Genomic DNA, 24388 nt, shown 5'->3' on the forward strand with positions numbered 1-24388 from the left:
TTTCAAGCTATTTGATTTGACAAATTGAAGATATTCCATTGGGCGTTCTATCTATGTACTTATCGTTTTGGTCTTGAAAGAAAATATTGAGAAACGGCGCTTCCGGATGTTTGTCACTTTGAGTCACTTCCAGTAAACAGTTGCTTCACTCATTCATAGGAAGAAAGCCCGAAAAAGTGAAAGGGAGTCGGCACAATGACGGACACACACTTCTGCTTCCCAGGCCTTAAATTTGACTGAACCGCCTCGCCTACTTCACTCGATCCTTGAAGACTTAAGTGAGGTTAACTGAAACAGATTTTTGGACGATTTCTTCATTATCTCTCGTCAGCACGATGAACTGTGGAAATTTGCAAAAGACTTTTGTTGTAATGGTCATGCTGGCGGTTGTGGTCACGTGCGGAAAAGCAGGTGAGTCTATCACTGTCTTTATTTGTTCTGTTGGAAATTGAACAAAATCGCTGACTTCTTAATTTTGTCCAGCGGGGAAACCGGCTGAATGTTGCAGAAAAGTCAGCAGCAAGGAGATAACTGAAGAGGTTTTCGCCTTTCGTGTGGAAGTGCCTCAACCACCGTGTCTGGCTGCCATCATGTGAGTATAGATACTGTATTTATTAGCTATGGATCCCAAGACTTAAGGTGATGCGGAAGGAAAAAGCAGAACCTAAATAGCCGTGGAATGTATATATACAATCCCCTGATAATCGCCATTAATTGAGATGAGAGAGCCCCTAGTATGCAAAAATACACTCTTACAGCCCCTGCTTGCAGCAATTATCAACTGGGGATAATGGATCACACCTGCACTACCGCTGTTCGTTTTGGGGGAAAGATCGGGAGTAAAAGCCGCCACTTGTGACACAAATTTTCTCTCCAGCCCTCGCTCTCAGTCAACTGTCAACTGTGGATAAGAGATCGTCGCCAAAACAGTGCATATTATTTAGGTGGACCTCAATAGCAGGCTTGGGCAGCTGGAAAGGAAAAAAATTCACTCGGCCATCTCTCAGCAATAGTCAATCAGGGATATTGGGTCGCATTTTATCCTAATGCGGGCCAGAACAGCACACCTCTCAAAAAAGTGCCTCCTGCTGGTCCCTGCTTGCAGCAATATAGAATTGGGAATACTTGATCGTGGTTGCACGAGAGCAGTTAATTATAGGCGGAGGAAATACAGTAACGGTAAAATAAAAGAGCTGGCCGGTACGACAAAAGTGCGCTTTGTTGGTCCCCCTCTCAGCATTAGTCGACCAGGGATAATCGTTCATTGCCTCATGTGTGCTGTCCATTTAAGGTAGATTTAAAAAAAAAAAAAAAAAACAACCCCCACGGATGACTCAAATTTACTCTCAGCTCCTGATTATAGAAATAGTTGACAGGAGATAATAGATCACGGCAAAAATAGCGCAATTCATTTAAGGCGGACCAACAATGACAGGTTTCTGCGGCCTGAACTGGGAAAAAAGCAGTCTGTCAGGGATAATATATCCCGGCCACAACTTTGTATTTCCTTTTAGATGGGCTAGAACTGCATGCCTTCCAAAATGGGCCTTTTCCCAGTCCCCACTTACAGTAATAAGGGATTGGGGACAGTGGATCGCAGTTGCATGAGTGCAACTTGATTTTGTCCGAAATAATTACAAAGAAATAGCCCAAAAACATGCCTTCTGCTGGTGTCCGCTTTCAGCCTAATAGCAGTTACTCTTAGGCAGAAATACAGTAACGGTAAAAAAAAAAACAGCCAGGTTCGGCAAAACTTTACTCTGCTTGCAGCAATGTGCAATCCAGGATAACGGATTGCAGTAACACGAATACAGTTCACTTTTTGGTGGACAGAAGGGGAAAAAAGATATGATGGGATATTATGTAAATAGGGCAGCATGTCGGCGCAGTGGTTAGCGCGTGAGCGGCACAATTCTGAAATTGAACCTTCCTGTTTGCATGTTCTCCCCGTGCTTGCGTGGGTTTCGTCTGTACACTCCGGTTTCCCCCCTCTTCCCAAAAACATGCATGTCAGGCTAATTGGTCAGTTCAAATTGTCTCTAGGTGTGAATGAGCGAGTGAGTTGTTTGTCCCCGTGTGCCCTGCGATTGGCTTGCAACTAGTTCAAGGTGTCCCCTGCCCACCGCCCGAAGACAGCTGGAATGTGCTCCAGCACCCCCGCGACCCTACTGAGGGTAAGCGGTGCATATAATGGTTGGATGAATTATGTAAATATCAGGGGATAATGGATTGCAGAAGATTTTTCAACCCCAACGAGGCCATTGAGTATGAAGGGTGAAGTAACAATGGATTACAGTATTATACACACCCTGGTTTTATATTACTTGTACAGCCCTTTAAGTATGAATAACCTTTATTTCAGTTAAAATATAAACCTTTAGCCAGAATGTGTTAAGCGTTTTGCTTAAAACATAAAATAAAAAGTGTAAAATTTAACAAAAGAATCAACATGTTTCCTCCCCCTGCAGTTTCTACACTAAGGACAGTTACTACTGTGCTCAGATTCGCGCTCCGTGGGTGATGGAGAAAACGGCCGACATCAGGTGAGCACCTTGATCACGTGATTGCCCCCCCAAGAACTTTCAACACGTGACTTCCCCCCTATTTTTGTGATTTCCAGAAGGGCCGCAGTCGCTCGAGCTTTAACCACAAGTTCTCCATCTTCATCGTGAGCCAGAAAAAAAACCCAACTAGTTTGTAATGTAATGTAATGTAATTTAATGTTTATTGATTAGATACATTAATCAAAACATGACACAAAACTAATGCTGAGAGTGAGCATGGCCAAATTTGGTCACCTTACGCCCCCTCCCCTAAGAAAATTTGAAAAATCTATCTCTGCCACCGAATTTGCACTAACAACCCGGTCAGGCAAAAAATTCAAAATTTTTGGTATCCTGAAAAAAATAAAGTTTCCATACAAGTTGCTGGTAGGTCTAGGCACCTGTAACTTATATCTGTGGCCACGTAAACCATCAACACGACAGAACTCAAAAAATTGATCAAAGGGCACATTGATCATTCCATGTAGTACTTTGAACACAAAAATTAAATCAAATCGAATTTTGCGGTGCTCCAAAAAGTCCAAGTTCAGCCTTTGTAGTCTTTCCGGATATAACAAATTGTGCATCCCAGGTATCCGCTTCGTATACCGACGTTGAACTCCTTCCAGTAGGTTGATGTCTTTGAGTAAGTAAGGGTTCCACACAACGCTATTATATTCTAACCCGGGTCGAACATACACGCAAAACATTCCAACTAAGAATGCTGGGTTCTTGTTGTAAAAATTTCTTTAAATGTTTGATGCTACGTTATTGGCTTTTTTGGTAATTTTGGCGATATGCGTGTGTAACCGCGTTGTACGTGTCCCACCAAAGATCCACATTCACGCTGGACTGGATGATGAGGTTTTTATTATTACAGTTCTGCAAATGGATGAGTCACAACATTAGCTTTTTCTGCTGGGTCTGATCTCTTTGATCTCTTTGTAGTACTCTGGTTAAACTGACAAAACCCCGCCTCCTGGTCACATGTTAGAAGCCAAAACCAAACCCCACCCCATACCAGCAGATGGCACTGTTGGACTCAGCATTGCAGGACATTTACCAAAAACTATACACATATTTTAGCAGGAATTTCAATAAAATAAAAGTTATTATTACACCCGTTACATACACCCCCCTGAAATTCTGCTAAATATGGGAGTGCTACACTAAAAAGAAAAAAAATCACATGCCAAAAAGGCAAATACTGATGAAAAAGAGGACACGAAAACTGGTACAGTATTACAAGGAACAAACTGAAGTGCATGTCAGTTCTAAAACTCTCCCAAAAAGGAGTGTGAAAAGAAAGGAGACGAGCAAACTCCTAACTAAGCACAGACTCAAAGATGCCTGTTACATCTCTGAAATATCAAACATTGTTCCTGTAGTTGTAAGTGCTCACATAGGCACAATTCTTGTTTCTTACTCAAGCTTTGTTACTCAAACTGAAAGTGCATCTCTACTGAACTTAAACTAGGAACTTGCAGATATTGCGGACAGATGATTGTCACCTACCACATGGTCATTCATCTGACAAATAAGACGACTAGGAGGCCTGATGGACTGGCGGAAAGGGCAATTCCATCAGGCTCCAATGGTTCTGTGACATCAGAAGAGGTTGCTGCTGTCTTCAGTGCTCAGTCCACTGGTGGCGTGGGTCAAGTGATGGGAACAGACGCCAACTTCAATCTTCTGCAGAAGGGAGATCAGTCAACGGCACTCCCACAGAGTCAGCTTGTTGGTTTACAAGAACAGGACAACACAATAAGCAGGACCATGTACTTTGTGCATAGACACAAGAGACCTACCAGGCGTGAGAGAGCTGTCGAGTCGCCTAGTGTGATGAAACTACTGAAGCTTCTTCTGCAGGCGCATACGATCCCTTAACCTTTTTTTCGCAGACTTCCGTACCTAATCTAGGGCTAGCGTGACACGTTGGACACGATCATGGCAAAGTTCAACACGCCTGTGATCCAGGTTAACCCATCGGGATGGGGTCCCTGTGCTGTACCAGATAAGTTCAAGGATATGCCTTACCAGCCATTCAGCAAAGGAGACCGACTGGGAAAGGTCGCTGACTGGACAGGAGCCACTTACCAAGACAAAAGATACACAAATAAGTACTCCTCTCAGTTTGGAGGCGGCAGCCAATACTCTTATTTCCATGAGGAGGACGAGAGCAGCTTCCAGTTGGTGGACACGGCCAAGATCCAGAAGACCGCCTACCAGAGGAACCGCATGAGGTTTATGAAATGATGTGGCAGGTAGGACAGTCCTCGGTTCGGAGAGCTTGATAGAAGTCACGGGTCACGGCACCAATGTAACCGCGTTGTACGTGTCCCACCAAAGATCCACATTCACGCTGGACTGGATGATGAGGTTTTTATTATTACAGTTCTGCAAATGGATGAGTCACAACATTAGCTTTTTCTGCTGGGTCTGATCTCTTTGATCTCTTTGTAGTACTCTGGTTAAACTGACAAAACCCCGCCTCCTGGTCACATGTTAGAAGCCAAAACCAAACCCCACCCCATACCAGCAGATGGCACTGTTGGACTCAGCATTGCAGGACATTTACCAAAAACTATACACATATTTTAGCAGGAATTTCAATAAAATAAAAGTTATTATTACACCCGTTACACGTGATACACTTTAGGTTTGAAGTAAGAGTGACACCCAGATCCTTATGTTCAGTAACAGCATGCAAATCATGATTATTAATGCTATACAGCGGAACAGAACCTTGAAAAAAAACGACTGTGCTAGAAACAGAACCATGAAAAAAAGACTGTGCTAAGCATTTATGAGATGACAGTTGCAGTTGCCACTGTTCCGCCCGAAGAAAAAATGATTTAATGTCATTTTGAAGAGAATCAATTATTCCCGCAACCTGGGTTTTTGGTAAGAAAGCCGACAGTTTAGCATCATCGGCAAAAATTGAGATTCCACTACTTTGAATGACCTCGGGTAGGTTTTAGTCCTTTAATATTATTTATAAGTCTTAATTTAACACTGCAACACTGTTTGTTTATTTATAACTAGAAACATGTTTCACTTGTATTTATTTGTCTAATATTTTGGGCACTTATATTCTAGGTTTAATCTGTTACCATATCGATTTTCTGGGAAATTTTACTCCAGGTGTATTGGATGAACGATAATAAACATCTCGTATGCAAAACATTGCCGTTAAGTCCTTAGTTTCTTATTTGTTTCTTATTTTACTTTGCCATTAAATGGAACCAATCCCAAGTGTGAATATAAACAGCATACGGGCGCCCTCTAGTGGAGAGATTGCTTGCGCCTTATTACACTGTTGTATTTTAAAAAAAAAATGAACATTGCATTATTCCAAACAAAATTAGTCTGGTAATAGATAAACAACAATACAAAATTAACAATTTTCAGGTAAGATAAGTGCTGCTGCAGAAATACAAGGAAAAGCAAACAAGAATTCGAAAGAAAAAATAGATTTCTAGCAAGTTTAACTCAACACATGCAGGAGATTCTTGAGTCTATTATATATCACTAGCATGTACAGTACGCTACTGTGTTTACCTGTGGAGTTCATTCCTCGATCATTTGTTTTCAAGTACAGTAACCCCGGGATTATGACATGAATCCATTCTGAGGTGGGTATTGCGGGGTAAAATTATCATATAGCACAGTGTTTTTCAACCTTTTTTGAGCCAGGGCACGTTTTTTACATCTGAAAGATTTTGTGGCACAATACTAACCAAAAATGTTATAAAATGACACTGAACAGTATGTTTAATTACAATATAATTTATAGTACCCCCAGTTTTTACAGCACAGACACTTGACAATTACATAATATTTGCAGAAAATTATTCATAAATGTTTTATAAAATTTTAAATTTTAAAAAGTGACATTGGATAATTTCTCACGGCACACAAGTGTGTCGCGGCACAGTGGTTGAAAATCACTGGTATGCAGGGGATAGAAACTATGGTAATTAGCAAATGCCTACCCAAAACCCAGTACCCCAGATAAAAAAACATTAAAAAGGCAAAATTGTGGGTAGTAAGTACTACCCAGTCGTAATATACGTTTATAATATTAAGTGAAGTGTGAAATGAGGGTACATTATTAAAGGAAAATTTTATTTACGTCTGATGTGACGTGACTTGTGGTCAAGTGCAGTAGCGGGTGGATGCACATGGAAGAGGAGTTAGTGGATTCAAAATAAAGTTGAATTTGAACCTTCTTTCTACTTGCAAGGATGAGTATGCCTTCGTCCAAGCTTGTTTCCTTGGTCATCATGTTTTTTCTTCTCCCTTTATAAACAGTTTGTCCATGGGGCTCTAGAGTACATTTTCTATTTAATCCCCACAGATTTTGTGGCATATTCTCACTTTCTGATTCTATAACGCATTCTAAAATGACCAATAAAAAAAAAACAACAGCAATACATTTGACCTGAAAGGGTGACTTGACTTCATACTTAATGGAATACATTTACTCAATTGAATTATAATTGAATATATCATTTAAAATAATAATAATAATAATAATTTCCTTTGTATTGTCATTCTTTGTAACAATGTACACAGAACGAAATGTCGATACACCTGACCCGTTGTAGCGAGCCGATGCAGCCGCAGCCAACAGAGGGCGCCGCCATTTTACCAATGTTATAAGTCTTAGGTGCGAACCAGCGACCTCCCAGTCTCAAAGCGGGCGCCCTACCACCTCCTTGTGGTTTTCTCCCTTTGTGTCTCTGTCTTAATTTCAAATTCAAGTTTTTCCTTTAAAAACCAACAACAACCTTTATACAGTGGCTTGCGAAACAATTTGGCCCCCTTGAACTTTGTGACCTATTGCCACATTTCAGATTTCAAACATCAACATATAAAACTGTAATGTCTTGTGAAAAATCAATAAGTGCGACACAATCATGAAGTGGAACACACTTTTTTGGATATTTTAAACTTTTTTAACAAATAAAAAACGAAAAAGTGGGTGTGCAAAATTATTCGGCTCCTTTACTTTCAGTGCAGACAAACTCTGTCCAGAGGTTCAGTGAGGATCTCTGAATGATTCAATGTTGATCTAAATGACTAACGATGATAAATGGAATCCAACCATGTGTAATCAAGTCCCTGTATAGCTGCACCTGCACTGTGATAGTCTCAGAGGTCTGTTTAAAGTGCAGAGAGCATCATGAAGAACGAGGAACACACCAGGCAGGTCCGAGATTAGTTTGAAGTCTGAAATATGGCAAAAGGTCGCAAAGATCAAGGGGGCCAAATAGTTTTGCAAGCCACTGTATCATTTAAGGTCTGAAACTAAAACAAAATCACACATTCACATCATTTTAATGTGACAATTTTTTAATTATAAATAGTGATAAATACAGGCCAAGCATTGAAAAATACAAGGGTTATAAATAAAATAAATATTGAGTTTATTTTCCAAATATTGGAGAAGTTATTTTGACGTGTTACCGTCTCAAAAAATATAGTGCATGTATACATTTGGATTGGTAGAAAAATAAATGAGTAAGATGCTATTTTAAAGCCTTAAAAATGATTTAAAAGGCTTAGGAGTGTCCTCTCCATGGCTATCACCAAGCTGATTCCTACTCAAAATATGTTGCTGCAAGTCATTGCACTATTTTTCATTGCACTGATGCTGTGATGCACTTACAAGGGCAAAATGCATTTTTCAATTCAATTTTATGCTTTTTTGCTTACTTTGTTAAAGAAGAATTTAAGGCATGGTTGCTCCACCCCCCTCCTTTGAATTAAATTAGCTGACGTTTTTGTTATCTTTACTTCCGGTGTTCTCCAGAAGTGATGTAGCTGACGGCTCTGTTGATGGTCACTGCCCGGATTTGAAAACCTCTCAACATCTTGCACATTTCGCGTCGATTGTTGAAACTATTGTTGGCTTCCCAAATGTGGGATATGTTTGCCTGAAAATGTAAAATAGATAAATACATAAATAAAATACACTTTATGGTAAGGGAGATCAAACATGGGAACATGGTTGAAATGGGCTTGCGATGAGGTCAAAAGGCTACGGACAAACCATAGGTGAAACAATTTTAGTTGTACAGACGCTGCCCGACTTGGGAACAAGTTAGGTTTGGGACGATCGTTTGTAAGTTGAATTTGTTTGTAAGTTGCTTCAGTGCTACATTTTGTATGTTTAAGGTCTACATAAGTATGTTCCTGGCTTGTATAAGTAACCTGTATTGTTTTGAAACTGAAGAATAAACGTTTAATAAAATATTATGCTCTATAACGTTACAAAGAAGACTGAATGATAGAGCATAGTACTGAAAAACAAAGCTACACACGAGGCATTGACATTCTGTGGTCTGTGCAGCCCTTTGAGACTAAAAGAACGGTTTGTAATATTTAGTGCCTCCTTGTGGTACGAAAAACTTGAATTCTGGAAAAAAGTTTTGGATATTTATATTAAGCAAAAACACCTGAAGTATCATACCAATGTTTATTTTTTTTACATAAAAAAATCATAGGTACTTAGAAGTCGTCGTCATGTTTGTCTGTAATCTTGCTGCTAAACAGTGCTCTTGGCACTGTTTTTTGTTTATATTAGACAATAGTGTCATCTAGTGGTTAAATATTACACACTTGGATTTAAAGATTCTTCATAATCTTTATTTTTGTCTTCTTGAGGTATTATTGAAAAATAAATCTGCATACACGTAAATTTTTAATGGAAAAAGTGTCTTTTTTTGCCAAGAGTGTTTTCTTATTTTTTTTCCTTACTGTGGGATTTGTGTTTCCTTCTGTATTTACATCAATCGATGAGTATCTCGTGCATTTTAAAATACATTTTTCTTTTTTGTATAACACACTCTTTAGTTAAATGAAATAAGAAAATCATTAAAATCTGCAAAAATATGTGAAAGAGTTTTACTTTATTTTATGTATTTTAACATTTTTTGAAGAGCAATCTTGAACAGTTGCATATTACAAAATAAGACCGAAATGGAAAATAACAACCCAAACCCTTTCTGTAGTTTGTTGATGTGTATCTATAGCTTTTGAATAAAAAAAAAGTTATTGAAAAAATAAAAATAAAATACCCCTCCAGAGGTCCTCCCTCCGTTAGCTGCCAGCAAACAGTCCTGTAAACCAAGGTAATTATGTTATTATTGAATTGTTTAAATGTCTGACACAACATCGCACCTCAAGTTTTCTGAGGAGCTCCTGGATCGGCTGAAGATTGTGTTCCTCTTCCTGTTTCTTGAGTTTGGAGTTGATGTAAGACTGTAGGAGGGCGATGTAGTGGGACACGTCCTTCAAGATGTTCGCCAAGCATTCGCTCTGTAGGGAAAAATAAAAAATAAATAAAACAAAATGCAAAGTATTTTTACACAAAAAACAACAACAACAAAAAAAGACATGAATACTGAAAAAAAAACACACACAAAATATTTCTGTAAGACAAAACCCTCTCCTCCTCCTTAAAATACACAACTTTCTTTCATAAAGAAACAGGACATAAATGCATAAAAATCCATCTTTAAGACAAAACACTCTTAGAAACGCATGATCCTAATAAGCCAAGAGTCAAGTTTGCTGTTGAGACCCTTTATGATGGAAACCCACAGAACAAACTGTTAACATCCAGTAAGGCCAGGCACGCTCCCAGAGCAATTTGATTGTGAGAGCAGTAGGGGTGGGCTAAACTATTTACACAGCGCACTTCCCTCTGCTCAGCGCTGCCTGCACTGAAGGTAAATGCTAGTATCCTCGTTTGCAGTATTTTGTGTCATTTTAACAAAAGAGCTCTTCTGGCAACTTTTTCTTGAACCATTATTTATGAACAAAATGAAGGTCAAAATGAGCCTCAATTGCGGGAGGGAGACTAAATTTGCAACAACCTGTGTTCTGTGCAGCCCTTTGGGACTCTTTGTGATTAAGGGCTATACAAATAAACATGACTTGACTTGACTTTTTTCCCATTAAAAATTACTGTACATAAATACAGAATAAATGTGCTTCCTGTGCGATTTGGCCTCTTGTAGACAGTATTGTGCAGTGCACCCGCAATGAAATAATGAAATTAAATGCAATTACCGAAACTTTTCATAATATTGATACCTTTCATGGTTCTTACCTTGCTAAAGTGTGTATTCCTTTGGGTCATACAGATGGAATTCTAAGGCGGGTAAAAACAAATGTTGGTAAATTACAAAGAAATAAAACTGATAAAACATACTAAAAAGCTGATATGACGTTTTAATGCCTTTTTTTTCCTGGTGCAAACCTTTAAGGGCAAAAGTAACTTAAATATGAATTGATTGATTGTTAATTGTTTTCTTGTATTAACAATTTCAATTGAAAAATAAAAATGAGTTTGTTAATCCAATTAAAATAGGAACCTTAATTATTTTAAAGGAATACATTAGAGCTTTTAAAAATGTATTTTGTTTTATTAATAAAATACATATAATTTTGAATGTGCTTTTGAGCGATTATTCAGACAATGACTTTTTTTAATCTGTTAACAAATGTAACTCTACCTTTCTGACAAAAGTAAATTACATTTATTCAATCTTCAAACATTAAAAACAATTTCAAATAAACGTTACTGCAATATATGCTACAATGTATTGTAAATATTTTTGGTAGGATTTTGAAAGAAATAATACTCATCTTATTCAATTTTAATAGTCTTTCCAAATATCCAACATATGAAATTTTCTATATTTTTTTTCTCTCTTAAACTGTGTAAGCTAATAAAAACAGTAACCTATTTATATTAGAACTGTATAATATTTCAAAAACTAAGTTTGAACAGTGAAACTAAGGACTGCAAAAACTCACACTTAAATCGCAGTCAAAAAAGGGTAAAAGCCCTTAAAGTTAAATGAACAATAACAATGAGCATTTCTTCAGGTAAAATGTGAGTAATTATATTTTATCTGTTACATGTACTTGAGTAAATTTAGGGAGTAAACTGCAATTCTGTCAGGACCAGAACGGAAACAGGACCCATATGCGTTACGTTTCTCACAAGGTTTATTAAAGGAAAGAGGAAGGGCTGCGCCCACGATCTGGCGTTCGCTAGGCGCGGGAAGCAAGTCGCTCTCGCACTCGGACCGTGATCCAAACACGGAAGTGGATCTTCCGTAACGAGCGATGGCGGTGTCAAGGACAGAAAAACAAGCCGATAGCCGCGACAGGAGAGCAAAAACGTGGTCGGGGTCAGAAACGGGTCGTAAGTCGGGACGGGAGAGCAGACGTGGTCAGAATCAAAACGGTCGTAGCCAGAGACAGACAGGAGCAAAAACGGGACAGGTGGGAGTCAGGGTTGAAAAAGGCATGCCTAGTATACACTGAGGTTCGCAGACGGACTGACAAAAGGGAACAGATAGGAGTGGGTTTAAATAGGGACAGGGAGCCAATCAGAGTCCGAGGCAGTTGGCACCAAAGGAGCGGGCACAGGTGATTCACATCAGTAATCATGACAACTTCAAGTGTACTTTTACAGCATAATATGCCATTCTTACTTTTAGAGCTTACTATTTAAAAACATTTTCTACCTCAGTGAAAGGTTTCTAAGACCACCTTTTGCTTCAATTTAATACGTATATATTATTTTAAAGTAACTCTAAGATGGGTTGGGCAAGTACAGCCTGGTGTCGCCCTTCCCTCCCTGGCCAACAAAAATTTCCACCTGGTCTGGAACAAGGGACCTTTCGTATGTGAGACGGATCACTTCACTATGGGAAGTTTAAGACAATCAAGTGAACCCTTAGTCACCTCTGCATGTGTTATATCAGGTGTACAGGCTTGCGCCGTTTGGGCTGGGCTGCTAATAAAAACTTTTTCTGTTGCCTTGTCATTCACGATACCATCACAAGTCACGTTCTGTAAAACAAAAAACAAATAAACACAAATTTATTGTTGTTTTGTTGTCGTTTTATGAGTATTCAATACATAAAACTGTCATAACCCGACCAAAAACAGGTCCCCATCGTGTGACCTTCTAACACAATCCTTTTTTTTTTACGGGAAATGTGGAGTCATGCACGATAGGAAGCCGGTCTGGCGTGGAAGGACAGGAAGCCAGAGACCGACAAGACCGATTCCAATTTCCCGAGTTGATATTGGACAGATGGGGTCGATACCGGACAGGAAGGGACAGACAGGATTAACAACAAATCAGGGTATCAATAACTAACAGGAGAAACTAGATGGGAACGAAAACTGTAGAAAATAATAAACATGACCAAAATAGACGGAAAATAAACTGAAACCCGAAACTAAACAGGTCAAAAATAAACAGGAACAATACCGGACTGAAGATATCAACAGGAATACAGGACCGAGTCAGAACCCACGTCTTGTGGGGCAGAAGTTCGTTTGACGGGCTGACAAAAAAGCAAGAGAGCGCTGAGCTTAATATAGAAAGAAAGACAATCTCTCAACGAGCCGCAGCTGGCACCACACAGGCGGGGCCAATTAGGCACCGTGACACACACGGGCGCGGCCAATTGGGCGCAATGGCAACCATGACATGAAACTCTTAAAATTAGCTTCTAGTAATATGCATTTCAGTTATTTATTATCTTATTTAATAGCTTTTGTTTTTGCAAGTCAGAGAGAAATAAGTGTTTATTATACATATATTTGGTGATGATTTTTGCTTTTTCAGGCCAAGCGTTTATTTATTTTATGAATATGCCTGTCAGTTGTTTATCATTTGATCTTGTGCCTTTAAGCAAAACAGTGTTTCATTTAAAAGCGATACAAATTTTAATGGCAAACAATGAAAATTTCCCTTACAAAATACAAAATAATCTATCATCATTGTTTTTTCGGAATGATGCATGATGGGAAATCCCCAGGCGGCAGATGCATGCGCACAGTAGCATCAAACCGCTCGCTTCGTTTGCAACGAAAAAAAACGATATCGAGATAGAGGCTACCGCGGCGAACTCGTTTGACTTGATTGATTTGCCGTTTCGTGATAGTCAGTGAATACCGGATGGTACCCATAATTGACATATTTGCGTTTTTCCATACAGATTTTCTTGTACGTCGTACACGTCTTAAAATGCATAATAAACGCACTTTGTACGGCAAAAACGTACAGGTTGACAGGAATGATATTATGATTTTTTTTTAAATTTAAAAATATAACAAACTGTTTTTACCCTCAATAATCATACTTACATTGCTTAGAAGGGCCGATACATGACTCAAAAGGCTGCGGATGTTTTGGAAATAATCCGAGCATTGCTTCGATTTTAGCGGGAGCGACTCCAGTGACGATGCTAGCAGCAAACAGCTGAAAACGTCTGAATAAGGGGAAAAAAACCATCTGTTTATCAAGTTAACAAGTCAACGCACACAAAAAAACTGTGTTTACTTCACTCACAGAAATAAAAAAGTGCCATCTTTTTCCTCTTTGAGTTCAATGAAATGACACATATGACCTGCTGGCTTTTTATATGTTAATTTTAGGCTTACTCTCATGGGGGTGGGTGCTTGTGGCGAGAGGGGGTGATGTTATTGTACTCTCACCCACAATCGTAAGGAAACCATTGAAATGATGATGTCATTCCCGAATTTGAAGTTGCACTGAAATAAGGAAGTCATTGTTCCTGGTCTTGTCAAAGAAAATGCACATCATTGCAATAGCGATATTTTTACTCAAGAGAGCGTCTGAGAGGCAGACCCAAAAATATGTTTACATGTTGACATCATGCAATATTTCCTGAATGTTTCTGAGCCACGGAGTTATTTTTCTTGACTTCACTTGATTCAGCTGTTTTATTTTACCTAGGGAAATATCTTTAAATGGATGTGTTTTTTTATTTTACCACTTCGTCACTTTTTGTTGCAAGGGAGAGAACAGAGACAGGTCCTAGCCAGTTTAAAATCCTAGTTTAAAACCCTACCTCCAATATAAACTCCTAATTTGAAACCCTAGCTAAAGTTTTCAACCCTAGTTTTGTAGGCTAAACCCTGCTATAAGAACCCAATTTGAACTATAGGCTTAGTTTAAATCATTTGTTTTAAAAACGTTTGAAACACAACTTTCAGTTAAAAACTGCAGTTGTAAATTGGAGTTTGAAGCCATAACACTATATCTGTATTTTGAACCCTATGTTTGGTTTAAACACCTAGTTTGACCACCAAAAGCCAGTTTAAATACCCTAATTTAAAACCTTACTTTCAATTTGAAACTACACTTTGAAACCCAAAAGCCAATTTGAAATCATAGTTTGAAACATTATTTTCGAGTCTAAAACCCAAGTTTGAATCAAAAACACTACTTTCAAACCCTAATTTGAAACATTACTTTAAACCCACAGGTTTTTAATCAATATCAGTTTTTGTATCTTAAAATTGATTCACTATTACCAGGGATTTTTTTATACCCTACTACTGTATTTATTTCACACTGTACCTTTTAAAGTTGTGGCATGGTAATACTATTTTTATTGTTTAGGTCAAAATTGTTATTATTTGAGTGTATTTAATTTTTCTTTGTATTATTATTTTAAAAGCTAGTTTTAAATTTGTATTTTAATCTTAGGCTTAGTTTAAAACCTTACTTTGAACCCTGAAAAGACACTTAAAAAAACAGGGGTCTAAAACTCAGCTTAAGCTAGGTGAGGTAGGGCCAAATGGTGTTTTCCACAAAAACAGTGCTGATAAAAACAATTCGCTATTCTTAAAAGGACAGTGATCTATATTTGTACACTAAATGTCGCTGTAATGTGTAGTGCATGTCAGGACCAGAACAGAAACAGGACCCTCTTGCGTGACGTTTACCACAAGTTTTATTGAAGGAAAGAGAAAAGGCTGTGCCCAAGATCCGGTGTTCGCTGGGCGCAGGAAGCAAGGCGCTCTCGTACTCAGATTGTGATCCGAACATGGAAGTGGATCTTCCGTAGCGAGCGATGGCGGAAAACTGGTCGGTAGCCGGGACTGGGATAGCAAGACTGGTTTGGGGTCGGAAACGAGTCATGAGCCAGAACAGGAGAGCAGACATGGTCGGGATCAAAAACGTGTTGTAAGTCGGGACGGGAGAGCAGACGTGGTTGGAATCATAACGGGTCGTAGCCGGAGACGAACAGGAGCAAAAACGGGACAGGCGGGATCGACAAACGGCTTGCCATGCAAAAAATAGAAGTTTGCAGACGGACTGACTACAGGGGACTGCCAGGACAGGCTTCAAATAGTGACAGGGAGCCAATCAGAACACGGAGCAGTTGGTGCCAAGTGAGCGGGCACAGCTGAGTCACATCAGTAATCATGAAAGTTCAACCAAAAATGAGTCCAGTGAAGACCACATACTAGCGACTGAGGAAAAAGCACCCTTTCTTCCAATTTTTACCCAGCCTTTCTCAAACAATGACAAAATGTAGGGGAAACAGATCATTAAAAAAAATAAAAAATATTGAAGAATAAATAAGAAAAGCATAAAAGGAAACTGGGAATAACAGAAGTAGGGGAAAAGAAAACAAGAAACGAAAATGGGGAACAAAATAATAAGCAAATAAACAAATTAATGAGAAGAGTCAAAAATGAAAAAAAAAACCCATTCAATTTTCTCGTTTTTGTTTTTATTCAAACTTTTCTTTTTTCCATTTTTTTCTTGAGTTAAACTTTTTTCCCATTTTTCTCTTTTCTTTTTTTTCCATTTTTTTGTCCTTTTAAAAAAAAGTATTTTATCTTTTCTTTTCAAAAGTAATAAGGCGCGTTTTGTTACCTTTGAGTCTCTTCTGTTGTGCATTTAGCATTTCTTTCCGATGACACAACAGAATACAGCGACATCTAGTGGAAAAATTACACACACTGTCCCTTTAACTTTCATATTAAGGCAAAAGCCTCAATCTATCATCGAGGGGGCCGGTCAAGTTTGATACCCCTGATTTAAAAACTAAGTTTGAACACCTAGCTGCATTTTAAAACCCTATTTTATAACCCAAATTGGCTTCAAATTAGGGTTTAAAACCGGTGTTAGGGTTTACAACTGGGGTTTTAAACTGTTTTTAGGTTCAAATTAGGGTTTTAAACTAAGTACAGGGTTAAATAACGATTTTAAAGTAGAGGTTTTGCTTCAAAATAGGGTTTGAAATTATTGTTGCAAGGGAGATGGCTGCCCGGAGATGGCTGCCCATCCCAGCCATCTCTGGGCAGTGGGCAGGGGACACCTTGAACTGGTTGCCAGCCAATCGCAGGGCACACAGGGACAGACAACTCATTCGCTCATTCACACCTAGGGACAATTTGGACCGGCCAATCCACCTGAAATGCATGTTTTTTGGAAAGTGGGAGGAAACCAGAGTGCCCGAAGGAAACCCACGCAAGCACTGGGAGAACATACAAACTCCGCACAGGAAGTCTGGAGCTGGATTTGAACCCACGACAGGTTCCCATGACATGAACTGTGCCGCACAAGCGCTACACTGTACCTTTGAAATTGTGGAATGTACAATACTGGACTATATCTTCCGTTGGAGGAATCTCCCACACTAAACTGTGGAAATTTGGAGGCCTGCCTCATTGAGATAAAAGAGTGGATGTCACTCAATTTATTGCGTCTTAACTCTGAAAAGACCGAAATGTTAGTCATTGGTCCATCTAAATGCCGTGACTTATTCTCAAAAACTGCTGTGAACATTGACAAATGTCACATCACACAGAGTGACTCAGTTAAAAATTTAGGTGTCATATTTGACCCTGATCTATCCTTTGAAATGCATGTAAAGAAAATTACTAGGACCGCTTTCTTCCATCTTCGTAACATTGCTAAAATCCGTTCAATAATGCCTCAGTCTGATGCGGAAATTATAATTCATGCATTTGTTACCTCCCGTCTCGATTACTGTAATGCACTACTCTCTGGTCTCCCGAAGTCTAGAATCAAGTCTCTTCAACTGGTACAAAATGCCGCAGCGAGGCTTTTAACTAGGACAAAAAAGTACGATCACATAACACCGATTTTGGCTAACCTGCATTGGCTCCCAGTTAGCCATAGATGTGACTTCAAGGTTCTCTTAGTATTGTACAAAATCATACATGGACTTGCTCCCTCTTATCTTTCAGATCTGATTTGCCCCTATGTCCCGGTTTGAAGCCTACGATCTGAGAGTGCCGGTCTTCTGGTGATCCCAAGAGCAAAGAAGTGTTCTGCTGGTTCGAGAGCGTTCTCCATCCGGGCACCGGTGCTGTGGAATGCTCTTCCCCCTGAGATCCGATCTGCGACCTCAGTGGAAATGTTTAAATCTAAACTTAAAACTCACTTCTACTCCATAGCATATGAATAACCTACTCTTCTCGTCGGCTGAAAAATAGTCTGTGTAATATAGTGTAATAATCTGTGAAGCCCTTTGAGACTCTTCGTGATTTAGGGCTATACAAATAAAGATGACTTGACTTGACTTTCCGTTTTCATTCTGATTACTATTTTCACATTTTTTTCTTCTCTTTTACTCCATATATAATTTTGCTAGTTTCGACAAGAACTGTTTAATTTGAAATCCATATATTGTTTTAAAGGTTTCTTTACCATCGAATATTTGGGGGGGCATGCTCGTGAACACTTCCTCTAGTCTAAAACTTGACATTGCCCTCGTCTCGTTTTTGACCGCTTGGCCGAAACTGCAGCACCTTCCCCAGGAGTTTCCTGTCCTTAAGACGCTGTAACTCAAGCATCAACCCTTCAATTAAATGGCGACACTTATCCGCTAAAAGAGGAAACAAGAGATCGGCACCAGGGAAAGGAAGGGGGCGAGCGTATATGAAACAAAGTTTATTCTTTATTTTACATATCTGTACATAAACACGTTTTTCCCTCAAATAATAAGTTTCTGAGCATCACAGTAGAATGAAAAGGATATGCACACAGCAATTTTTAGGGTGGGGGGTACAAATTAAAGTATTGTCTTTCTGAAAAAGTCAACATTCACAAAATGTTGAAGAGCGATCAGAATTGAATGTGTTTACAGAATTTAAAAAAAAGAAGCTACAACTCCACTACAAGGCAGGCATGTTTCCTTTTACACTCTTTTAGCACCTTTCAAAATAAAAGCATCTCAGTTGAAAACTACTGTTTGTGCTGAATGAAAATACAGTGATACCTCGGTACTTGAACGAGTCAGCAAATCGGTATTTGACCGATAATTTTTGAGTTATTTTTATATTCGAACTAAAAACACGCTGAGTGAGATGAGTGGCCATCTTGGCTATGTTAGCCCGGTTGGCTAACCATGTTTTGAGAGAGATCATCAGTCCGAAAACACGTGTTGAGAATTGATTGTGCGTTTTTTTTCTTTTCTTTTGCAGATGAGGGGAAGGAAAAGAGGAAAAGTACAATCAAGGTGAACAAGGAAATAGTTTCCATAAACAACAATTGCCAATGAGTGTTTTAAGCTCAAGGACACAGTAAATTTTAAATTGTTTATATACTGTAATCCTTCATTTATTATTGTGAAAGGGGACCAGAGTGCCTTTTGTCTGTCCCTGCTTGCAGCAATACAGAATTGGCGATAATGGATTACGGCCACACAAACGCACTTTATTTTAGGCTGAAATAACAGCAAAAATGAGCCACCAGGTATGACAAATGTGCAGTCTGCCAGTCCCTGCTTGCAGCAGTACTGGATCGGGTAATGGATTGCATTTGCACAAGTGCAGTTCACTTTTTGGCAGACATTACAGCAAAAAAGAGCCGCCAGGCCCAACAAAAATGCGCTCTGCCAGTCCCCGCCTCCGGCAATATGTGATAAGGGATAATGGGTTGCGTCTGCACGAGAGCAGTTAATTTTTTGTTGTAAAAATGTTGGGAGTACCGAGAAAAATGCGCTTCTTCCGGCCCCCGCTTGGATCATAAAGAATCGAAAAAATATTTTCTAACACACAATACACAGAGGCAGTGAATTATAAAGCCCGAAATAGCGATGGATTACAGTATTTCTATATTTCCATCTATCCATTGTCTGCACCGCTTATTCTCAGTAGGGTCGCGGGGGTGCTGGAGCCCATCCTAGCCATCTTCGGGCAGTGGGCAGGGAGGACTCTGAACTGGTAGCCAGCCAGTTGTAGGGCACACAGAGACAGAAAAATCACTCGCTCATTCACACCTAGGGATGATTTGGACCGGCCAATTAACCTGACATGCATGTGTTTTGGAATTTGGGAGGAGACCAGAGTGCCCGGAGGAAACACACTCAAGCACAGGGAGAACATGCAAATTCTGCACAGGAGGGGTGGTAGCTGTCCACTCAGCTGCCATGCTGCCCTGTTTCTATATTTATTATGTATAATGTTCTTAGATACACATCCAAATAATAATCATTGTTTTGGTACACTTTAATATTTGGGGCATTTATAGTTGAGGTACACTATTCATTCATACTTTGTGTATTTTAGAATGAAGGGGAATGTATAAAAATAAATCCCTAGAAAAATGTTTCAGTACTTGAACAATTCAGTATTTGAACACTGATCACGAGCAGATTGTAGTCGCGTATCGAGTTATCACTGTACTTAAAAATGCGTCAAAGATAATTAGCCATCATTTCTTTTTTATACAGCGTTTTGTTCTTTTTTGTCACCTTAAGACTGACTTTCTACTAAAGTTTCACTATGACTTTGTTTTTATTTTTTCCTTCAAAATTTTTGCGCTTGACAGTAATAATTAAGTGGCAGCAAATGTAGAAACGTTGCAAGGAAACGAGAGCGAAGCGATGCCGGCTGATCACTGCAGGGGGAAGCTGGGACGGTTATCATGGCGACGCTCTCCTCCGTGCAGGGGGGGGGATTTCAGTGATGGTCTTATTTCGACAGCGTCTTCTCAGCCAAATGTTTCTGTTGGCTCTCGGCGTGTCTACAAAGGAGACAATGGCAACAAGTATTAATATGGAAGATTTAGTTTCTGTCATGGGAAAACTATGGATTGCGGGCCACATATGGCCGGTTAGGCTTTTCAATCCAGCCTTCTGAAAGAACAGTTTCAGAAAAAGTACTTTAAATTAAAAACTGTTTTGGTGCTCTCTTAGTTGTCAAAACGAGTGTACTTAAAAGCACAACAATGCAGTGACTGATTAACACAAAAAAGCCACTGTACTGTATGTACCCATCAAAGTAATTTCACAGGCTCCGTTGAAAAAAAATAGACCTGTTCATGCGAAGTTGTAAAACCGGCCCACTTGTTCAGGTATTTGGTATGATATGGAGCAGGACGTAATTTATTCAATCCCCCCCAAAATGCTTCAGTTAGTTAAGTACAAAATGCCTCCTTCTGTTGGTTGTTTTAAACCAGGGGTCTTCAATTTTTTTTAAGCTTAGAGCTTCTTTTTGTTACTAAATGGTGCAAAGAGCACCCATCTAGATCGGCATTTAAAAAACAACATGTTATTACCACTTTGTCATTACCAGGTTAATTTTTGGATGTAGTGGTAAATAGATTAAGTCAACGACTCAAAATATAATTTTACTAGAAAATCACAATGACCCAGCACTGGTTAGCTTTCTTCAGAACATGTCCGTGGGCTCCTCATCTCTCCTAAGGTGGCACCATGGTGTCTGTGGGCACCACATTGTAGACCCCTTTCAAGCAATTAAAACTTTGGGGTGCTGTTGGTGTCAAACAAACCAGGAAGTTAGGTAAAATCAACCTGAGTAGCATATTGGTCGATTTTTGGGTTATTCTTGACCCAAGCCTTTACAAGCCTAAACCTAAAAGTAAATTTAAGGCTTGCTCACCGGGTAAGGTCCTCAATGTCTACCAGCATGGCATCCTGTTCCATGTGGAGCTCGTCTCGGACCACCAGGAGCTGGACAAGCTCCTCATTCAGACCTGCAAAAAAACAGTCACTTTATTTAGAATAGAATAGAAAATAATTGTCTTTGTTACCATTGTTTACAGTGTAGTGTATATTGTTTACAACAAGATAAGACATGGCAATCAGGGATGAACCTGTACTAAAATATTTTCGATTGTTCTCAGCTCAGGGATGCTGCTGGAAAAGTGAATTTCCCTTCGGGGATGAATAAAGTATCTATCTATCTATCTATCTATCTATCTATCTATCTATCTATCTATCTATCTATCTATCTATCTATCTATCTATCTATCTATCTATCTATCTATCTATCTATCTATCTATCTATCTATCTATCTATCTATCTATCTATCTATCTATCTATCTATCTATCTATCTATCTATCTATCTATCTAAAAACCTAAAAGAAAAACTATACTGTGTGGGATAATACTATTTGGGCAGACGGGCAGAAAAGTTGTGCAAAAATAAGGCTAAAAGAAGAAATTATGACTATAGATTTTCCTTAAAAAATCAATGCAAATCAAGTGTTTTTGTTTCAAACGAAAATACAATATTGAGGACTCACTCTCGATCTGCGAGTGCAGATCATTGACGATAACTTGGAGCTGCCCCAGCGTCATGTCTCGAAGATCTGCAGGCTTCAAGCTTCTTTTCATCAGACATTCACTGATGTGAGGCATGTGCGGGAGCTGCAGGGGAAAAATAAGTGAAAAACAAGTACAAAATATTGGTCTATCTAGCTTTTTCTATTTTCTCCCAATTATTTTGAATTATTATTAGTGATTGTTTTTTTATATAATGTTTTTTTTTTCTACACAGTAAATTTAAAACAGTTAAATATGCATTGTCAAAGTGTTGAAACTTGTAACTCCTATTGTGTTCCTCCAACAATGCACAAAGTAAAAGGAAACACGGCAAAAATTAGAGTTCACATAGGTTTTACACAGTCACTCTCACATATTCATTTTAGAGTTAATGCAACCACAGTTAGAGTGAAAAATCTTTCATGTGTAGAAATTTATACTCTTTTAAGTGTAGAAAATATTTGACTCTTGAAATCTCCGTATACTTTCCTCCTGGATCTCTCGTCAGAGCATATGATATGTCCGTATTATTCAGTTCCTTGAATATGTTAATGTAAAAAGTGTCAAGAGAGTGAATATGACCAAAATAAGTTTCATTTTTTTCTATAAGAATTTTTTTCTTTCCGTTTTCATAAAAGAGAAAATGCCACCATTAACTACTGGTAATTAAGTACATTGTAATGCTCCAAATGGCCGTTACATGGCAGCAAAGGCTTTCCTGTTAAGGTCTATGTTTTCATATTCATTCTTTCACATTCAACTACTATTTACATCTTTTCCGTTTCATTATTTTGACAAAATGAACCAAATACAGTTATTGCATTTATTTGATCACTTTGGAGGGTTAAAAGTACACGAGTAGTGACTTATCATTAGGAATAAATCACATTCGTTACCGTATTTGCTTGACCTGGTTTCCCTGGCAACCTTTACCTCTCACAATTGGACAGTTTTGCATTCATTCATATATAATATATATATATATTTATTATTATATATTTTTTTACAAAACTTGCGTCATGCAATGAAAACACAAGTGGGAGGCGAGTTTTCTTTCTAGTGGTGCGTGGACAAATCATGCCGGCTTCTGTCACGTGATCGATTGTGACAGTCTGAAATTAAGCACCAATTAAAGTAAATGGCGTCGCTCTTTTTTTACATTTATTTTAAATATGTTTATTATTTATCTCTCTTAGTTCTACTAAAAAGTCAAAACAGATGAAGTTAGATCATTTATTATTTGGTGACATTTATTTGTGAACGTACAGGCTACTTTGGGGTTCATTACGTATGGAGGGGCGGGGACACTAGCGTGACGTCATTATTAGGCGGAAATTCCGCGCGGGTTTGTTTCGTGGATATATAACAAATACAAAATGTTAATGCTTTTTTGTACTTATTCTTATTATCATTTACATTGTGAAATAATAGTAGCGGTTGATTTTAAGTATTATTAATACAAAGTATATAGTAAAAAAACAAACTATATCTAAATATCTAAACTTCTTAACTACATTGTAAATCCTGATATGTGTGTGTGTGTGTGTGTCTGTTTGCATGTGACTTATAGGCTGCGAAACAGCGGAAACAACTTTCGCGGAAATATACACAGCATCACTTTAGGCTTCTGCGAGTGTCTAAAGCTAGGTTTCGCGTCAACGTACCCCCATTAAATACTAGCAAAATTGATAAACATCAGCTATTGTTTGGTCTACTTTCGTGGGGTCTTCAAAGCTCTCCGGCAACCAAATTGACTACTGTAGCTCCCGACTACCAAGGAGCCGAATACAATCTTCTACTTTTCTGCCTGTATATACAAGCCCGCAAAATGTGTCATATCACAAAACTCTGAACGCAGAGCGTGTGTATCACTTTTTCTCTCCACTGTCATTTGCTATTTTACAGGTTAGCTTGTCCAACGCACGCGTGGCCACTTTGGGGATGTGACGGTGTTGCAGAATCCTGCTAGCTTCCTTGCTACTTTCCGCCTAATGAAATATGGATAGAGACTTTTCCACTTCCCTGAATAAGTAAAGCCTGTCGGTCCGTGTGGAAATACATCGTGTGAATGTATGACGTCGTTGCTGCCTGGATCAGCGATCCAGAAAAAAAAGGATAAAATAATCATGAGCCTTACTGGCTTTAAGCGAAGACTTCCGGCGGAATCGTCAGCCTAACTCCTACCCGTTTGTATACCTACAACTGGGGCTGCATGATAAACCGAAAACTAACCGATATTACGATGTGACGTAGTGCCTTTGTGTAATCGCAAAACACTGCGGATTTATAGTTCCATGTTTGTGGTTTATTTCTCTTTTGTTGTTTGAGTGATGGAGAATTGTCAGGGTTTGGGTTTTAACAGAAGAGCTTTTACTTTCTCTCTATCCCTCTAACTAGACATCCATCCATTCATCTATTCGAATAGAGGGAATTTAAATGATAA

General features: G+C 38.8%; 3 protein-coding genes across 4 annotated transcripts in view; 1 reads left to right on the plus strand and 2 right to left on the minus strand.

The window, feature by feature from the left end:
* The first annotated feature begins 271 nt into the window (after positions 1–271).
* Positions 272–3341, plus strand: LOC148357593 (uncharacterized). Its single transcript, XM_088346209.1, has 4 exons — positions 272–411; positions 484–592; positions 2469–2543; positions 2621–3341. The coding sequence occupies exons 1-4, from the start codon at positions 336–338 to the stop codon at positions 2670–2672; spliced, it is 312 nt and encodes a 103-aa protein (XP_088202335.1). The 5' UTR covers positions 272–335; the 3' UTR covers positions 2673–3341.
* Positions 3342–8265: 4924 nt separating this feature from the next.
* On the minus strand, positions 8266–13975 carry il12a (interleukin 12a). The gene is made up of 7 exons (XM_088346208.1): positions 13936–13975; positions 13731–13855; positions 12315–12422; positions 10666–10707; positions 9732–9869; positions 9629–9670; positions 8266–8485 (listed from the first exon to the last, which is right to left on the minus strand). Exons 1-7 carry the CDS (start codon positions 13952–13954, stop codon positions 8342–8344), a joined length of 618 nt encoding a protein of 205 aa, XP_088202334.1. The 5' UTR covers positions 13955–13975; the 3' UTR covers positions 8266–8341.
* A 4334-nt stretch (positions 13976–18309) lies between these two features.
* The window catches only part of schip1 (schwannomin interacting protein 1), a 347507-nt gene continuing 341428 nt past the window's right edge, over positions 18310–24388 (minus strand). For both annotated transcript variants that reach the window (XM_088345449.1, XM_088345448.1), the window contains 3 exons: positions 21927–22050; positions 21279–21372; positions 18310–20400 (listed from right to left, as the gene is read on the minus strand). In XM_088345449.1, coding sequence (XP_088201575.1) covers positions 20349–20400; positions 21279–21372; positions 21927–22050 — 270 coding nt within the window. In that variant the 3' untranslated portion in view covers positions 18310–20348. The remainder of the gene's footprint in view (positions 20401–21278; positions 21373–21926; positions 22051–24388) is intronic.

Source organism: Urocampus carinirostris, chromosome 10, assembly GCF_059441175.1.
Source record: "Urocampus carinirostris isolate Australia breed hairy pipefish chromosome 10, RoL_Ucar_1.0, whole genome shotgun sequence".
NCBI classification, from domain to species: Eukaryota; Metazoa; Chordata; class Actinopteri; order Syngnathiformes; family Syngnathidae; genus Urocampus; species Urocampus carinirostris.

Bases quoted from the DNA above. Each gene is read 5' to 3' on its own strand.
- LOC148357593 (XM_088346209.1), top strand. From the start codon at position 336: ATGAACTGTGGAAATTTGCAAAAGACTTTTGTTGTAATGGTCATGCTG. The intron at 412-483 runs GTGAGTCTATCA...AATTTTGTCCAG, and splicing joins GGTCACGTGCGGAAAAGCAG to CGGGGAAACCGGCTGAATGT. The intron at 593-2,468 runs GTGAGTATAGAT...CTCCCCCTGCAG, and splicing joins CCGTGTCTGGCTGCCATCAT to TTTCTACACTAAGGACAGTT.
- il12a (XM_088346208.1), bottom strand. The intron at 12,423-13,730 runs GTAAGTATGATT...TTTGTTTTACAG, and splicing joins TATCGGCCCTTCTAAGCAAT to AACGTGACTTGTGATGGTAT. The intron at 9,671-9,731 runs GTGCGATGTTGT...CTTGGTTTACAG, and splicing joins AGCTCCTCAGAAAACTTGAG to GACTGTTTGCTGGCAGCTAA.